Source organism: Ursus americanus, chromosome 4, assembly GCF_024610735.1.
Source record: "Ursus americanus isolate L20-20 chromosome 4, mUrsAme1.1.p, whole genome shotgun sequence".
Classification (NCBI taxonomy): domain Eukaryota; kingdom Metazoa; phylum Chordata; class Mammalia; order Carnivora; family Ursidae; genus Ursus; species Ursus americanus.
Genome location: NC_142130.1, coordinates 72,008,876 through 72,026,315, shown reverse-complemented (window position 1 = coordinate 72,026,315; position 17,440 = coordinate 72,008,876). Strand labels below are relative to the sequence as shown.

At 35.1% G+C, this 17,440-nt stretch overlaps 1 protein-coding gene across 4 annotated transcripts in view; it reads left to right on the top strand.

Annotated features, from left to right (window-relative positions):
- Positions 1-17,440, top strand: part of LIPI (lipase I) — a 61,685-nt gene that overhangs the window by 28,473 nt on the left and 15,772 nt on the right. For all 4 annotated transcript variants that reach the window (XM_045785437.2, XM_087861728.1, XM_087861727.1 and 1 more), the window contains 4 exons: positions 4,032-4,121; positions 5,097-5,264; positions 6,948-7,040; positions 16,120-16,231. In XM_045785437.2, the coding sequence (XP_045641393.2) occupies positions 4,032-4,121; positions 5,097-5,264; positions 6,948-7,040; positions 16,120-16,231 (463 nt within the window). The remainder of the gene's footprint in view (positions 1-4,031; positions 4,122-5,096; positions 5,265-6,947; positions 7,041-16,119; positions 16,232-17,440) is intronic.

Here is a 17,440-nt window from a genome sequence, read left to right as displayed (position 1 = left end):
CTTTTATCTGTAGCGTCATTTGCAAATATCTTCTCCCATTCCGTGGGCTGCCTCTTAGTTTTTTTGACTGTTTCCTTGGCTGTGCAGAAGCTTTTTATCTTGATGAAGTCCCACAAGTTCATTTTATCTTTTGTTTCTCTTGCCTTTGGAGATGTGTCATGAAAAAAGGTTGCTCTGGCCAATGTCGTAGAGGTTGCTGCCTATGTTCTCCTCTAGGATTTTGATGGATTCCTGTCTCACATCGAGGTCTTTCATCCATTTGGAGTTTATTTTTGTGTATGGTGTGAGAGATTGGTCAAGTTTCATTCTTTTGCATGTAGCTGTCCAGTTTTCCCAGCACCATTTATTGAAGAGACTGTCTTTTTTCCACCGGATGTTTTTTCCTGCTTTATCAAATATTAGTTGCCCAAAGAGCCGAGGGTCCATTTCTGGGTTCTCTATTCTGTTCCATTGGTCTATGTGTCTGTTTTTGTGCCAGTACCATGCTGTCTTTGTGATCACAGCTTTGTAGTACAGCTCGAAATCCGGCATTGTGATGCCCCCAGCTTTGTTTTTCCTTTTCAACAGTTCCTTGGCTATTCGGAGCCTTTTCTGGTTCCATACAAATTTAAGGACTATTTGTTTCAGTTCTTTGAAAAATGTCATCGGTATTTTGATCAGGATAGCTTTGAAAGTGTAGATTGCTCTGGATAGCATGGACATTCTAACTATGTTAATTCTTCCGATCCATGAGCATGGAATATTTTTCCATCTTTTTTTGTCTTCCTCAATGTCTTTCAAGAGTGATTTATAGTTTCTAGAATATAGATCCTTTACCTCTCTGGTTAAGTTAATTCCAAGGTAACGTATGGTTTTTGGTGCTATTGTAAATGGGATGGATTCCCTAATTTCTCTTTCTTCAGTCTCATTCTTCGTGTATAGAAATGCAACTGATTTCTGAGCATTGATTTTGTATCCCGCTACATTACTGAATTGCTCTATAACTTCTAATAGTTTGGGAGTGGATTCTTTTGGGTTTTCCATATAGAGTATCATGTCATCTGCGAAGAGAGACAGTTTGACTTCTTCTTTGCCGATTTGGATACCTTTTATCCCTTTTTGTTGTCTGACTGCTGTTGCAAGGACTTCTAGTACTATGTTGAATAATAGTGGTGAGAGTGGGCATCCTTGTCGTGTTCCTGATCTTAAGGGAAAGGCTTTCCAGCTTTTCCCCATTGAGAATGATATTTGCTGTAGGCTTTTCATAGATGGTTTTTATGAGATTGAGGAATGTACCCTCTATCCCTACACTCTGAAGGGTTTTAATCAGGAAAGGATGCTGTATTTTGTCAAATGCTTTCTCTGCATAAATTGAGAGGATCATATGGTTCCTGAGTCTTTTCTTGTTGATATGATGTATCACGCTGATCGATTTGCGAATGTTGAACCACGCTTGTATCCCAGGTATGAATCCCACTTGGTGGTGATGGATAATCCTTTTAATGTACTGTTGGATTCTGTTAGCCAGGATCTTGTTGAGGATTTTGGCGTCCATATTCATTAGGGAAATTGGTCTGTAATTCTCCTTTTTGATGGGGTCTTTGCCTGGTTTGTGGATCAAGGTAATATTGGCCTCATAGAATGAGTTTGGTAGCTTTCCTTCTGTTTCTATTTTTTGAAATAGCTTTAGGAGAATAGGTATTATTTCTTCTTTGAATGTTTGGTAGAATTCCCCAGGAAAACCATCCGGGCCTGGAGTTTTGTTATTTGGAAGGTTGTTTATCACTGATTCAATCTCTTCATAATTAATTGGCCTGTTTAAAAAATCAATTTCTTCCTGTTTCAGTCTTGGTAGTTTATAGGTTTCCAGGAAGGCCTCTGTCTCTTCCAGATTGCTTAATTTATTGGCATATAGCTGTTGATAAAAGTTTCTAATAATCCTTCCAATTTCATTGGTGTTGATCGTGACCTCTCCTTTTTCATTCATAATTTTATTAATTTGGGTCCTTTCTCTATTCTTTTGGATAAGTCTTGCCAGCGGTTTGTCAATTTTATTGATTCTCTCAAAGAACCAGCTTCTAGTCCTGTTGATCTGCTCTACTGTACTTCTGGTTTCTAATTCATTGATTTCTGCTCTAATCTTGGTCAACTGCTTCCTCGTGAGTGGATTAGGCCTGTCCCTCTGTTGCTGTTCCAGCTTCTTGAGGTGGGAATATAAAAACTGCATTTTAGATTTTTCTATTCTTTTGAGTGAGGCTTTGATGGCTATGTATTTTCCCCTTAGGACTGCCTTTGCAGTATCCCAAAAGTTTTGGACCGTTGTGTTTTCATTCTCGTTGGTCTCCATAAATTGTTTAAATTGATTTTTGATTTCCTGGTTTATCGAGTCATTCCTGAGCAGGATGGTTCTTAGTCTCCAAGTGTTTGAGTTTCTTCCAAATTTTTCCTTGTGGTTGAGTTCCAATTTCAGAGCGTTGTGGTCTGAGAATATGCAGGGGATAATTTCAGTCTTTTGGTATCGGTTGAGACCTGTTTTGTGTCCCAGAACATGGTCTATTCTTGAGAATGTTCCATGGGCATTAGAATAGAATGAGTATTCTTTGGTTCTGGGGTGTAGTATTCTATATATATCTATGAGGTCCAACTCGTCGAGTATGGCATTCAAAGCTCTTGTTTCTATGTTGGTTTTCTGCTCCGGTGCTCTTTCTGTTGCTGGTAGTGGAGTGTTGAGGTCCCCTACTATTAACATATTTTTATCTATATGTCTCTTTATTCTGGTTAAGAGTTGGCTTGTGTAACTTGCTGCTCCCCTGTTGAGGGCATAGATATTTATAATTGTCATATCCACTTGTGGATACATCCTTTAAAAATAATATAGTGCCCTTCTGCATCTCTAACTGTAGTCTTTAGTTTAAAATCCAATCTGTCTGATATGAGAATTGCTACCCCAGCTTTCTTTTGAGGTCCATTGGCGCCATCACTGCATCTTAATCCCACTGTCAGACCCAAGTATTTATCTTTGTTATGCAAATATAGTGCTGATCACTTTCAAGAGTTTATTATGTTGTAGGAAATTTCTTGTGCCTAAACCAAAGCACTGTGACTTGACTTGGCAGCAGGATTTTCATATCTAATCCCATTCCTGAGTATTCTGAGTTTGCTCTTCTCTTTCATTCCCATGACTTCCCTGGGTTATAGCCCCCATATTGGTAATAACGGACCCAGCATTTGCACCTTCCCCAGTGCCCTGAGGACCCACAGATAAACGGAAGCCCTTAAATCATAGCTACACATTTATGTAACTCTGGCTCAATTTGTTCCAGCTGTAGCAGCATATTTAGATTTTTCCAGCTAGTGAATCTAGTACCAAGTCTTAGGCCTTAGCCAGAGTGTAAGCAAATCATCACACTGACCTAAAAGGTCCTGTATGACTTGGCTTCATTTCCTCCAGTGCTCCCTGGAGGGAGCTAACCTGCTAACCTGGCTTCTTTGAATACTTTAGGTATACTCACATAATTTTCGACTTGCCTCAGTCTCACTCACATCGTTCACATCATTGCGTGACTCTACCACCTCAATGGAAAATTCCCTAACCAAACTACTTAAAAGTGCAACCAACCTACCACCCTGACTAGGCACTTACTGTTTTCTTATGCTAGTTGTGTTTTCTCTACAGTGCTTATCATTATCTGACAATAATATATTTTTAATTATTTATTATGTCTTCCTCCACTAAGATGTAATTTCCACTACAAAAAAGAGTTTTGCTCTGTTTTTCTTTTTTACTTATATATTCGTAACACAAAGAACTGTGCTGGGCTCATAGTAAATTGGTGACTGGTAAATATGTTAAATTAGTGACATATAATTTTCATGAGGAATTAATTTGAGGCATTATTACCAGAAAAATGTCTCTTTTAAAAAATGGCATTTATTTTCAATTCAAATTTTAAGAGTCACTTTCAATGGAATTTATAGGAGATTTTATTTTGTAAAAGTGTTGTTGACCTGATTATATTCACTTTGTGATTTTTGAGTGTTTTTCTTCTTAGGTTTAGGCATTAAAGAACCCTTGGGACATATAGATTTTTATCCAAATGGAGGAAAAACGCAACCTGGCTGTCCTAAGTCCATTTTATCAGGTATACCAACAGTAATTTTGAATGAATTACATATGATTCAAATGATGAAGGAAAATCAATTTACTTTACTTTTTTCCTTCTTAACCTGTGGGTAAGATTTTGATCACCCTTGCTCATGATTTAGGAGAGTGATTGGCAAAAAATGGTTGAATTGGATTTTTCTCAGTTCATAAAGCTTGCCAGTAGATATCCCATTTGGTCATGATGCGATCCATTACATGAGTTTCAACAGCTTTATTTCATCATTTCAAACATTAGGAGAAGTACTAAAGTCAGTGAAGAAGCACAGATGGCCGAAGTATCACGGAACATGAGCTTGGTCTCAGGATTTAATCTTTACCATCACTCTAATATTGTACAAGCACAGATTCATAATCTCTTGCACTCGGTTGTTACACAAATAACCGAGCAGCTGCTCTAGGTGTGGAATTTGGCTCACTTCAGAGTCCGAGGAATTCAATATTTTGAGGTCTACAGTGACAAGTGGTTAAGTAACATATAGTGAAAGGCCACTGCAGCTAGAAAAATTTGGCCAAAGGTTATAAGGATGTGAGGAGTTGGGGAAAGAAAGGGACATGATGAAGCTTTAATGTTACCTGGTTTCATAGTCCTCTCTGACATTGATTGGATATGTTAGGGGTGCAGGGTTAAAGGGAAAGATGTGCACTTAGTTATTAATATGGTAGCACTGTGTTTGTAGAGTTTGTCAAATTATTGAAATTAAACATTTTTTTCCTGTGGTAATTATTACTTCAGAAAAATTTCTTATAAATCTCATGTAAAAGCATACTAAATGTAAATTTTTAATGGTACTATTTATTTAATTGCTTGAGATAAAACTGTACGTTGTAATCAACACTTTAATATTCACAAGTGCATAGTATTGAGTAGAACTTAACCTTTAATTTTTCTGTAATTTACTTGAACTTGGTTTAATACATCTACAGTTTTTCTGCTTGATTTTTAACACTTAAGGAATTAGATTTATTAAATGCGACCACCAGAGAGCAGTTTACTTGTTCATGGCCTCCTTGGAAACAAACTGCAATTTTATTTCATTTCCTTGTCCTTCATATGAAGATTTTAAAGCTGGCTCATGTGTAGACTGTGACAAGTTCAGTGAAAAATCATGCCCTAGGCTAGGTAAGTGAGACTGTGATTAATTACTCTAAGTTTTTGTGGAAAATGAATAACATAATTGTTAGAATTTTTATTGGAAGCTTTCATATTTACTTGCGAACATGTTAGCATTTTATGGAAAAATTACCTGTGGAACAACCAGAGAAAATAGTTTATTTCCTACTAAATATTTTTAAGGTGTTTAGTAAAAATAATTTAATCAACTGCTCAATGAAATTTAACCAACGGTGCTCAATATAGTGTGCAAATTTGGTGACCTCACCATGATCCTTGGTCTTGCTTTGTAAAGGAGTCTGTCTATCATCCATCTGTATTTCCACTAAAGAAAGAGACTGTGCATGCTTTTTTTTTTTTCTTTTTGAGACTTGTGCATTCTTAGTGGCACTGAAAGTTTTTATTTTTATGGAAAGTCTTAGGAGCAAGTGGAGAGGTGTAAACCATAGTTAGCTTTTCATTTGCTATTAGCAAGTAGGCATGAATCATACATGGTTCACACCTTCCAAATCGATAAAGCTTGGCAAGAGCAGTTAAGTATTGCAACTTTCGATAACGACAGCCTGCCGGTGGGAAATTATAGAGGAAAAAAGAATCCACATAAAAATAGAACGGTAGAGCTGAAAGAATTTCAGAGGCTGTTTTTGCTCAGGATTTTCCAAAGAGATTACCAGACCCCAAGCATGTCATGAGCATAGAACATCTTATCAGTGTCATGATCAGGATCTGCTAGAAATGTTTCAAAGCCAAAGGGGCTCAATGAAATGGGAGGCAATTACAACGGCTGAATTAAACAGCTTTCTGCAGTGTTCTTCGGCAGGAGGTTTATACTAACGTGTGTAGAGAATTGCTAGGAGAGGCAGGCAATCTGCAGGCTTTGCCAGACCTATTTTCTCATAGAACCCCTTCTGTCCAGAAGACGTCTTGTGGGATTTTTTTTCTTCAGATCTCATGTTGGGGATTGCTTTTCTGGTCTCATTGCTTTTCCATATAAGTGAGAAAATTGTGACCCAGTGAACAGAAGGATTATGTAAGGACACAAGTGAGAACTAGAATTAAACTTCTTAATTCTCAACTCAGTGTTCTTTCTACTATACTCAAATTTTGAATTTGGAGGTAGCAATGTGGGAACAGACAAATACATAAAGCAAATACATAAAGTGTGATAATATTTCAAATGTACTAATAATGTATGTATCTGGAATATATACCTAATATATAGTGTATGTAGATACTATCTGTACAACACATTTATAATGTATACGCATGCATAGTTTATCTGTATGAATGTATATATGTAGGAGAATTGGGAGCTGTACTCATGGAACTAAATTTTGTGTTTGTTTTATCTAATCATTTTATTCTGCTGAATTTACTAAAAGGAGATACAAATAAAATTCTGAATTTATGAAATAATGGTAAAAACTGCTACAAATCGATTGTAGCCATATGGAGTATGCTCAGCTCTGATAAGATTTCCAGGGAGGGGATTTGTTTGTGAGTCTTGAATTTGATTTATTATGTAATTAGAATGAATAGAATATAAAATTATTTGAAAAGTGGTTTTTAAGTTATAAAAATCATAAATTATTATTATAATGCATTGATTCTTTGGTTCCTTTAGTGATTTGAAAGCTTTGTGTGCTATTTGATGGAAATCTAGTTTCTAATGTTTTCTTTCTCAAATCTTAGGTTATCAAGCTGAGCTATGGAAAGATGTTTTAAAAGTAAGAAGAGAAGAGACCACTGTGTTTTTAGATACTGCTGGCACAAGTCCATTCTGTGGTAAGTTAACGTTTTCAACAAATGAACAAATGATTGGCTTTATATACTAATTAATATTTTCTCCAAAATGTTCTTCCTACCCACTCCAATTCCATCATGAAATTTCAAGGAACTCTGAAATTTGTTAGAGCCAAATTCAAATAAGGACTTGATTTTTTTTATTTGTTTAATTGTTCATCTCTTGAAGGACATCAGGAATATTTTTGGTTTTTGGCTGTTATAAATAAAGCTGCTATGAATATTTATATACAAGTTTTTATGTGAATTTAAGTTTTTATTTCTTCTTTATAAAGGCCTAGGAATGGAGTTGCTGGGTCAGAAGCTAATTAGCCTTGTAAGAAATTGACAGTGTTTTTCAGTGTGCTGTACCATTTTGCAATCCTCCCAGCAAAGTATGAATGATCCAATTTCTCTGATTTCTTACTAGCAATTGGTGTTGTCATCATTAAAAAAAAATTATTCATTCTAATAGGTGGATAGTCATGCCTTATTGTGGTTTTAATCTTTGTTGCCCTGATGGCTTATGATAATGAATATCTTTTCTATATATCCTCTTTGGTGAAATGTATGTTCATGTCTTTTGCCCATGTACCAACTGCATTTTTTTTTTAAGTGTTGAGTTTTAAAAGTTTTCTTCATATATTTTTATAGCAGTCTTTGTTGGATACTTGGTTTGCAGATATTTTCTCTCAGTCTGTAACTTGATTATCTTTTCATCTTCTTACAAGGGCTTTTGCAAAGGCAAAAGTGTTTACTTTTGATGAGATCTAACTTATCATTTTTCTTTTCATAGAACATTTTTTTTCATGTCCAAGAACTCTTTGCTGAGTTTAGGTCCTGAAGACTTTTTTCCCACATTTTTTTCCTAAAAGTTTTATAGTTTTATGTGTTACATTTAAGTCTGTAATTCATTATTGATTTAGTTTTTGTATAATATGTGGGGTTTAGGTTGAGTTTTTTTTTTTTTTTTTGGCAATGGATGTCCATTTGCTCTAGCACCATTTGTTGAAAGGGCTATCTTTGCTTTATTGAAATGCTTTTGTACCTTTATCAAAAATCAGTTAAATATCTTTGTTTAGGCATATTTCTACTTGGTCTAGATTTCATTCTCTATCCTGTTAGTTATCTGCTTATCCCTTTTCCAATACCACACATTATTAATTACTATAGCTAATACTGTAGCCTTAATATCAGATAGAATGATTATTTCTTCTTCGTTCTTCTTTGTCATGGTTATTTTAGATATTCTAGGGTATTTGCCTTTCAATAAAAATTTAAAATAAGGTGTCTATGTCTACAAAACTTTGGCTGGGAGTTTGATAGGAATTCCATTAAACCTATAGATCGATTTGGGGAGAACTGACATCTTTACCATGTTGTCTTCTGATTCATAGACATGTTATGTCTCTACATTTACTTCGATTCTTTGATTTCTTTCATCAGTATTTTGTAATTTTCAGCATATAGGCCCTGTGTATCTTTTGTTACATGTATACCTAAATATTTATTTTTTTTAAATTTTTTGAGTGATGGTAAATGATATTTTAAAAATTTTATATCTTATGTCTATTGTTGGTATGTAGAAATAGGATTGAATATTTTGTATTGAGCTTGTTTCCTGGAGCCTTGCTGAATTCACTTATTATTTCTTGGATTTTTTATTTATTTATTTATTTATTTATTTATTTATTTATTTATTTATTTATTTTAAAGATTTTATTTATTTATTTGACAGAGATAGAGACAGCCAGCGAGAGAGGGAACACAAGCAGGGGGAGTGGGAGAGGAAGAAGCAGCCCCCTAGCAGAAGAGCCTGATGTGGGGCTCGATCCCATAACGCCGGGATCACGCCCTGAGCCGAAGGCAGACACTTAACCGCTGTGCCACCCAGGCGCCCCTATTTCTTGGATTTTTAAAATAGATTTCTTAAAGTTTTCTATGTAACAGTCATATCATCTACAAATAGAGAGAAACTTTTACTTCTTCCTTTCTAATCTGTACACCTTTTATTTCTTTTTCTTGACTTATTTCAGTGGCTAGAGCTTCCAGTACTACGTTAAATAAGAATGGTGAGGACAGACATCTTGTCTTATTCCCAATCTTAGAAGAAAGCGTTGTTTCTTACTGTAGGTTTTTTGACCATGGATTATTCACAAGCATGTTGTTTAATTTCATGTATTTAGAGATTTTCCTGTTGTCCTTCTATTACTGATTTCTACTGTTGATTATATTCTTTAGTCATTATGTTTAGAAAACAAATTCTATATAATTTCAATTCTTTTAAATTTGTTGAATTTTTGTAATAATCCAGGATATAGTTTATCTGGGTGAATATTTCATAGGCACTTGAAATAAATATGTATTCTGTTTTTGTTGGATGCAGTGTTCAATATCTGTCCATAAGATTCTGTTGGTCTCCAACATCATCAACTCATTACAATATTAACTCAAAGTAAAAAAATCTCATCTAATGTCATCAGATAAAAAGTTCTAAATCATATCATTCAATTCCAAATCTAAATCAGATTTGGGTAAGACTCTAGGTAGAATCCACCCATAGGCACAATTACCTTCATTTGTGAGTCTGTGAAACTCAAGAATCAAGTTATCTGTTCCCAAAATACGTTGGTGAGACAGGCATAGTATACTTGTCATAGACATTCCTGTTCAAAAGGGGAAAAAAATGAAAGGAAAATGGAGTCAATGTCCTGAAGCAATTTTATAGTCCAATGAGGCAAATTCCATTTGGTTTCAAGGGTTGGGAATAATTCCCTGTGGTTTATTCTTCCTGGGGTCTGCTCTGTGAGTTCATGACTCCATGTTCTAGCTTCTTAGAATCATCTTTTTTCTTCTTTCTTTCTTCTTTTTTATTTTATTTTTTTTGTATAAATGGTAACTTATGCTTACCGCTGAATAGTTTTAACATTCTATTCCTTGCCTAAAAAATTTTGGGGGTCCAACAACATTCTTTCATTTTGTACTCTGTCTCCTTCAGTCCAAGCTGACTGTTTATGGTATAACATTGTCAAAAACCTTGTAGATGTCCATATATGTCAGAGATTCATTCAATTAGACAAGAGGTACTTCCAAATATCTTTTGTAGATAATCCTATCTCTATTTTGGGCTTCTGCTGAGATGGCTGAGGGAATCTAAGAACCACATACTTAATCTTTCCAAAGAGCCTTTTGCGTTACTGAATACTCTGACTTTTTGATCTGTATAAGACAAAAGGTTGTCTAGCCATGCTCCTAGATTTTTCTCTAGAGCGTGATTTCCTGGCGATGAATCTCTTAGTTTTAGTATCTTTTGCAAACTTGATAGGATAAGGATTTTTCAAGTCATTGGGTCCAGGTTTGTTTTTGTGTAACACTTTTATCTCAATTTACATTTTTCCTCTCACATTTCACCATAAACACCAATAAGAAACAAGGCCATACTTTGAAGCCTCATTAGCACGAAAATCCCCTTAGCTAGATGTCCAGTTTATTTACAACTTTTGCTTTCCGTATAATTTCAGGACATAATTTTGTTGGGCTTTCTGTGACTATATAGCAAGTATTCTTTTTCTACCAGTTTCCAATAATCATGTCCTTTCCTTCTGAAGCCTCAACAACAGAGTTGTTACCATCTACATTTCCACTAACAATGTATTCAAGGTAATCTAGGTTTTTTTATCACGCTCCTCAAAATTCTTTCAGCTTCTGTTCATTGCCAATTTCAAAACCTCGTCCTCATTTTTAGATATTTGTTACAAGAGCATCCCATTCTTCACATCAAAATACGAATTCATTTTCTGTCACTAACAACAAATTACCACAAACTTAGTGGCTTAAAACACAAGACTCTAGTATCTTTATAGTCCTGTAGGTCAGAAGACTGACACAGGTGTCACTGCAAAAATCGGGGTGTCAGCAGGATTGCATTTCAGGGGACTCCAAGGGAGATACTCTTTCCTTGACTTTTTGAACTTCTAGAAGCTGTCTGCATTCCTTGGCTTGTGGCCTCTTCTTCCCCAGTGGTGGCTTGAGTCTTCACTCACACCCACTGCATCTCTTCAGCCCTCTTTTTATGATTCTCTTCCATCTTCCTCTTCCGCTTTTAAGGCTTTGTGATTACCATCTTTGTGACTGCATTGCTCCCACTTGGACAAATCAGATAATCTTCCTATTTTAAGGGCAGCTGATTGGCTATTTTAATTCCATTTGAGATCTTAATTATGCTTTGCCATTTAAGGTAACATATTCAGTTTCCAGAGATTAGGACATGGACATATTTGGGGAGGTCTACCACAATTATAATAGCACATATGATTTTTCAGTTTCCTGATATCAGCATTTTCTGTGAAGTTGCGAGAACTTGACTTGCATTTAGGTTTCTTTACATTCTCCACTTTAAAATCTCATTGTCTTGAGTAGCAGATTGCGTGATAATTTTGGTCTCAATTATCAAATATATAAAATTCATGAGGAAAAGGATAATCTATTGTATGTATGCAGATGTCTTCCCTTCCCATTTTTACCTCTTTGTTTTAGATGCATTGAGATGATTTCAATTCCTTTCTGTTTGAAGAAATCCCTTCTTACAATATTTAAGAGATGGAGTTTGCTAATAAGAAATTCTTTAAGTTTTTCTTTGTCTTAGAGTGCCTTTGTTTATCCTTTATTCTCAAAGGATAGTTTTGCTCGCTATAAGGTTTAGAGTTGAGCTCTTTCTTTTGACCTTTGAAAAATGTGCCACAGGGTGCCTGCGTGACTCAGTCGGTTAAGCGTCTGCCTTCGGCTCAGGTCATGATCCCAGGGTCCTGGGATCAAGTCCCACATTGGGCTGCTTGCTCAGTGGGGAGCCTGTTTCTTCCTCTGCCTCCTGCTCCCCCTGCTTGTGCTCTCTCTCTCTGTTAAGTAAATAAATTAAAAAATATATGTTAAAAAAATGTACCACATAATGCCTGAAAAATGCTGGCCTCCATAGTTTCAGATAAAAATTCCACTGTGTCTCAAATTGGTGTTCTCCTGTGGATAATGCGTCATTTGTCCTAGGCTGCTTTCATTTTTTTTTTTCTGTTTTTCTTTTTCTGAAGTTTAATTATGATATGCCTTGGTGAAATTTGTTTAGGTTTATCCTGTTTCAAGTTCACTCAGCTTCTTGAATCTGCATATCTGTTTTCTTCACCAAATTTAGAAAGTCCTTGGCTATTATTTCTTTGAATATTCTTTAGCCCTACTTTCTTTTCTCTCTTCCTGACATGATAGCACACATATAATATCTTTGTTATAGTCACACAGGTATCCGAGGCCCTGTTCATTTTTTTCCCCTCAGTCTCTTTTTCTCTCCATGGCTGAGGTTGAGTGGCCAATTGATCTGTCTTCAAATTCACTGATTTCTATCCTCTATCATCCACTCTACCATTAAGCACATGCAGTGAGTTTTATATATTTTACTGTAGCTTTCATTTATGTAATTTCTACTTTGTTTTCTTTTACAGCTCCTATTTCTTTGCTCAGATCTTTCTATTCCTTTTTTCAAGAGGCTCTAACTGACTTTGAAGCATCTTTATGGTGGCTTCTTTGAAACCCTTGTCAGATAATCCCAGTGTCTGATTCATCTCAGTGTTGGCATCATTTCATTGTCCTTTCTCACCAAAGTTATGGTTGTCATTGTTCTTGGTATAATGGGCAATTTTCCGTCACATCCTGGACATTTTGTTTATTATGTTGGAATTTGAGTCCTGTTTAAATCTTTTATTTCAAGCAGGCAGCCACATTGTTTAGATTTTAGCTTTATGTATTCCGAGGCTGTGATTTCTTAGATGTATAAAGGTTCAGGATTTTTGTATATTCCTGGGGACTTGCTTCTTTTTGCTTTATGCATAAAATTGCATTTTGATTCCCAATTTTATCTGATTCTATCACAACAACAATTTGTCTCATAGAGCCTTTGAACCTGTGTTTTCTTTTCTGTCTTGCATATTATGTTCTGCAGTATTTTATTTCACATGCTACTTAACAATCGGTATTTATTTTGAGTGTTATCATTACAACCAATGCTCACCGTATTTACCAGTTTTAGTTTTCTACCTTTTATTTTGTTCTCTTTTCCTTCCCCCACTTTTTCCTTCTGAGTTTAACTCCTGTCTTACTAAAATATGTCCTTAGTGACTTTTCACTAGTGGTCTCTCTCAGTTTATTTCCTTGAAAATGTCCTATTTTTTCATTACTCTGGAATGCAAATTTAATTCAAGATAGAATTCTACATTAAGGGTATTTTCACTCAGCACTTTGAAGATATTAATTTTCTTTTTAGATAAATTTTTTTTCATTACTCTGGAATGCAAATTTAATTCAAGATAGAATTCTACATTAAGGGTATTTTCACTCAGCACTTTGAAGATATTAATTTTCTTTTTAGATAAATTTCTTTTTTCATTTATTGTCAGTGTAAATTTTTTTCTGTAGGTAATCTATAGTTTTCTTCTGGATGAATTAACTAATTAATTAATCTATTCATGATTTATTATTATTATTTTCTAGTCTCAATGGTCATTTTAAGTCTCTTAAAAATTAAAGAAAGATATCTGTGCTATTTCAAAATAAAGATTCGTGTATTCTTCTAATATAGAAAACTCTCAGTAGTCAGCTCTTCAAAATTCTCTCTTCAGAGCAAGTTGGATTTTGTTTTTTCCAGAATTTATGTAGCATAGTCTCAGAGCATTTTTAATATAATTTGGAAGGGGTGGGGAGTGATGAGTGCTAATTTAAATTCCGTATTACCAGGGCACCTGGGTGGCTCAACTGGTTAAGCATGGGACTCTTGATTTCCTCTCAGGTCATGATCTCAGGGTTCTAAGATCAAGTCCAGTGACTGGCTCCATGCTCAGGGCGGAGTCTGCTTGTCTCTGTCTCAAATAAATAAATAAATAAATACATAAATAAAATCTTAAAAAAAAAAATTCCATGTTACCTTGAGTTTTATTTAGTCTTGGAAAACTTTTCCCCCCATCTAAGACTCATAGACAACCAGTAGGAAGAATTTTCTAACTTCCTCTTTGAATGACAAAGCAGAGAATTGAGGTCTCTGGTTCTGTGCAGGGACTTCATTTCAGCTCTGTCACTTAACATAATGTCTCCTGTGCATGGAAGTTGACACTGCAGCTTCAGTCTCCCTACATCCAGTTCTCAGGTCCTGCTGGGATCCAGAGCTTCAGTCCGTCTTAAGTTTTGCCTTTACCTTCTCTTCATTTCTGCTTCCTGATATTTTTCCTACCTTCATCTGAGCTTGGTTGTGTATTTAATTTATGAATTGTATAATCATCATTTACATGTACTTGTAGCAAGAGGTGGGCTTATTCTATAACTTCTCAATATATCATGCTACCAGAAGTCATCTGAGAAAGTCTGAACATCTGCTTTTTTGGGTGAGGTGGAACAAAGTATTTTGTCTAAAGCTGAGCAGTCACTTCAAAGTAAGAAGTGGTCCTTAACTCTCTTGTGTTAGAAATTGATGAGGTCCAGTGATAAATACATTACCTTATTTGAGGTCGTACTCAGCATCAGGAATAAAATAAGAAGTTACTACTCTTGCCTGTTTAGTAGCAACATTTAACAGCTACCATGCATGATTTTAGTACAGGCATTGCTCGTAAGAAAATTTCACAGTCCATGTTCTGTTTTTTTTTTTTTTGTTTTTTTTTTTAAGATTTTATTTATTTATTTGACAGAGAGACAGCCAGCGAGAGAGGGAACACAAGCAGGGGGAGTGGGAGAGGAAGAAACAGGCTCCCAGTGGAGGAGCCTGATGTGGGGCTCAATCCCAGGACTCTGGGATTACACCCTGAGCCAAAGGCAGACACTTAATGACTGAGCCACCCAGGTGCCCCTCCATGTTCTGTTTTAGGTACATTTTCTTCTAAGAAATGGTTCACAGTACAGGGACTAATGTCTACCTCTCTTATATAAGGTATGATGGAGATGGACTGCACATTCTAGTCCATAAGTCAAAATATCACAACAGAACTGGGATAGAACTAAAAGAACAGGTATCACCTTACACTGGAGTGTAGCAAAATGTAGTCCACTTGGCTGTTTTTGGGACTGGGGGATGGGCATCTAAGTCATAATGGCATTATACTTGAAGTATAGGAAGAAAAGTGGATATTGATGTTAAGTGGTAAAAGGGGTAGACTTAGTGAGCACTTAAAAATATCTCTTTGCTGTGAATTTAAATCCTCCCTCTGTCTGGATATATCCCCTCCAGATGCTCAACATCTTCTCATCATAGAAATGAAAGTATCTTAAACCGGCTTTCTCAGCTAATCTTCTAGCGCTTGTTTGCAGGTGGGAGTAGTGGGATCTTGAAGCAGTTCTGGGCTGTGATTTTTTGGGTGGTGTTTCTGGCAGAGCCTTGTTCTCTGGCCTTCAGTGGTTATTTGAACTACATACCCCCTACTAAATTCTTCTTGTGCTAAAAAAAAAAAAAAAAAAAAAAAAAAAAGCCACCTCACAGGGAGTCAGAACTTCCTATATACTCAGACAATATTGAGTATAGGGGTAAGTTCAGCATCCTTGCCTCTGGAAGATTTACTATATCAATTTTTAGCTGTGGCATTTTGAATAAGAACTATTATGAGCTTGTTAAATATAGAAATACTTAATTTTACAGTCATTCCTAAAAAACCAGTGAAATTGGGAATTGTATTTGTCAAACAATTTTACCTAGGACTATTCATCAGATAATTAAGGAACCTTATCATATTTACTTTAGTTGCGCTATTTAAAAAGAAAAATTGTTTCATTGACCTAAATTCTGAAATTTTTTGGTTTGCAGACCAGTTAGTATTCTATAATTATTTAGCCAACTTTTCACCATATTTATGACTGTCTAGCAGGCTTTTTCAAGTCTAATTAAAAATTGGCAAAAAGTAAAATATATTACCCATGTACCAAATGAATGGCAGTCAGTATTATGTGCGTATATAATATGTGCCTAGATTGCATACATATATACATATATGTGTATCTGCCTAGGCACCAAAAATAAGGGAAAAAAATAATGTGAATTGCATTCTATATTTTTGTTTTATAGCCTATTATTTTGTTCTCACTGTAACTGTTCTGGATGACACCCTGGAGGATGGCTATATTACATTTAAATTATTAAACCAGCTTGGAATGGTTGAAGAGCCAAGGCTCTATGAGTAAGTACAATTTAGTTTTTTTTTCCTTTCATAAATTAAATGTTTGTTTTCTTGAGCATCTACTTTAAATATAATACAAATGGTGTAAATTTTCTATCCGTTGAGCCTTAAAATGTTAAACATTAAAAGAATCTTGGGCGTATATTCCAGTCCATTCATTCTATGGAAGAAGATGCTGAATATGAAGTCGGCTAACTTGTTTATGTCATACACACCTTAGGAACTACAAATATTAGGGGAAACTTTTTTTCCCTCTCATTCTAAGTCTCATTCCTGTGTTCTTCTTCTCAAACTACCTTGCCTTCTAATTCTCTCTGGTTTTCAGGCAACATTGTGTTCACCGTGACGTGAATAAATGTCTAGTGACTTCTGTTGGTAGAGTGACCCAATTTCAGTTATTTCAGAGAACACTCCCAGCCACAAATCCCACAAATAATAGAAGAGGTTTTGTTTTTACTTAATCTTCTATTTAACTCTTTGTGTATGTATGTATGTGTAGGTATATATACATATTTTTAAAGTTATCTAATCATCTCGAAGAATGTTCTCAGCTTGAATTTGTTGAATGCATATTTGTGTATTTAATATATTCTCAAACTAAGAAGTTCATTTCCTGTTAAACAAAAGAATGATATGAAGGTGTATGCAACTACTAAAATTGTAGTTTCCAACCTACTGTGCTAGACTTCTAGAAATCCATTAAATAATGTAACTTTTCAAAAGGATCGCTGGTACCATATCTAGTGATGAAATAAAAGATACACTTTATTTTACTGTGCCTGGACTTAGAACAATTTAGTTTAAGTTTAGACTGATTACTGACGACATCATTAGAATTTCAGGAAGCATAGTTGGTATATCCAATGTTTACTGTTGTCATAGTCTAGGTAGTTACAGTACCTGAATTGACTAAACCTGATGTGTGATGGGCTTTGGACTTGCATACATTGTGAGGTCCAAACTTATTCAACCATTAAAGCAAACCAGAGAAAAGTCTCTGCATGCTTATATATTTGCACATTAGCATTGAAACAATGAAAGCAATGTATGTAATTTTACTGTACTATTATGAACCTCGTATAAAATCTAAAATGATATTAAAATATAAAAAGTAGCCATAGCTCATAATAAATGAAGTTTGTTTTGTAGATAAATCTTTAAAACCTTGAAATCCACAAAGAAAAATAATAGTAAAAGAAGTATATTATG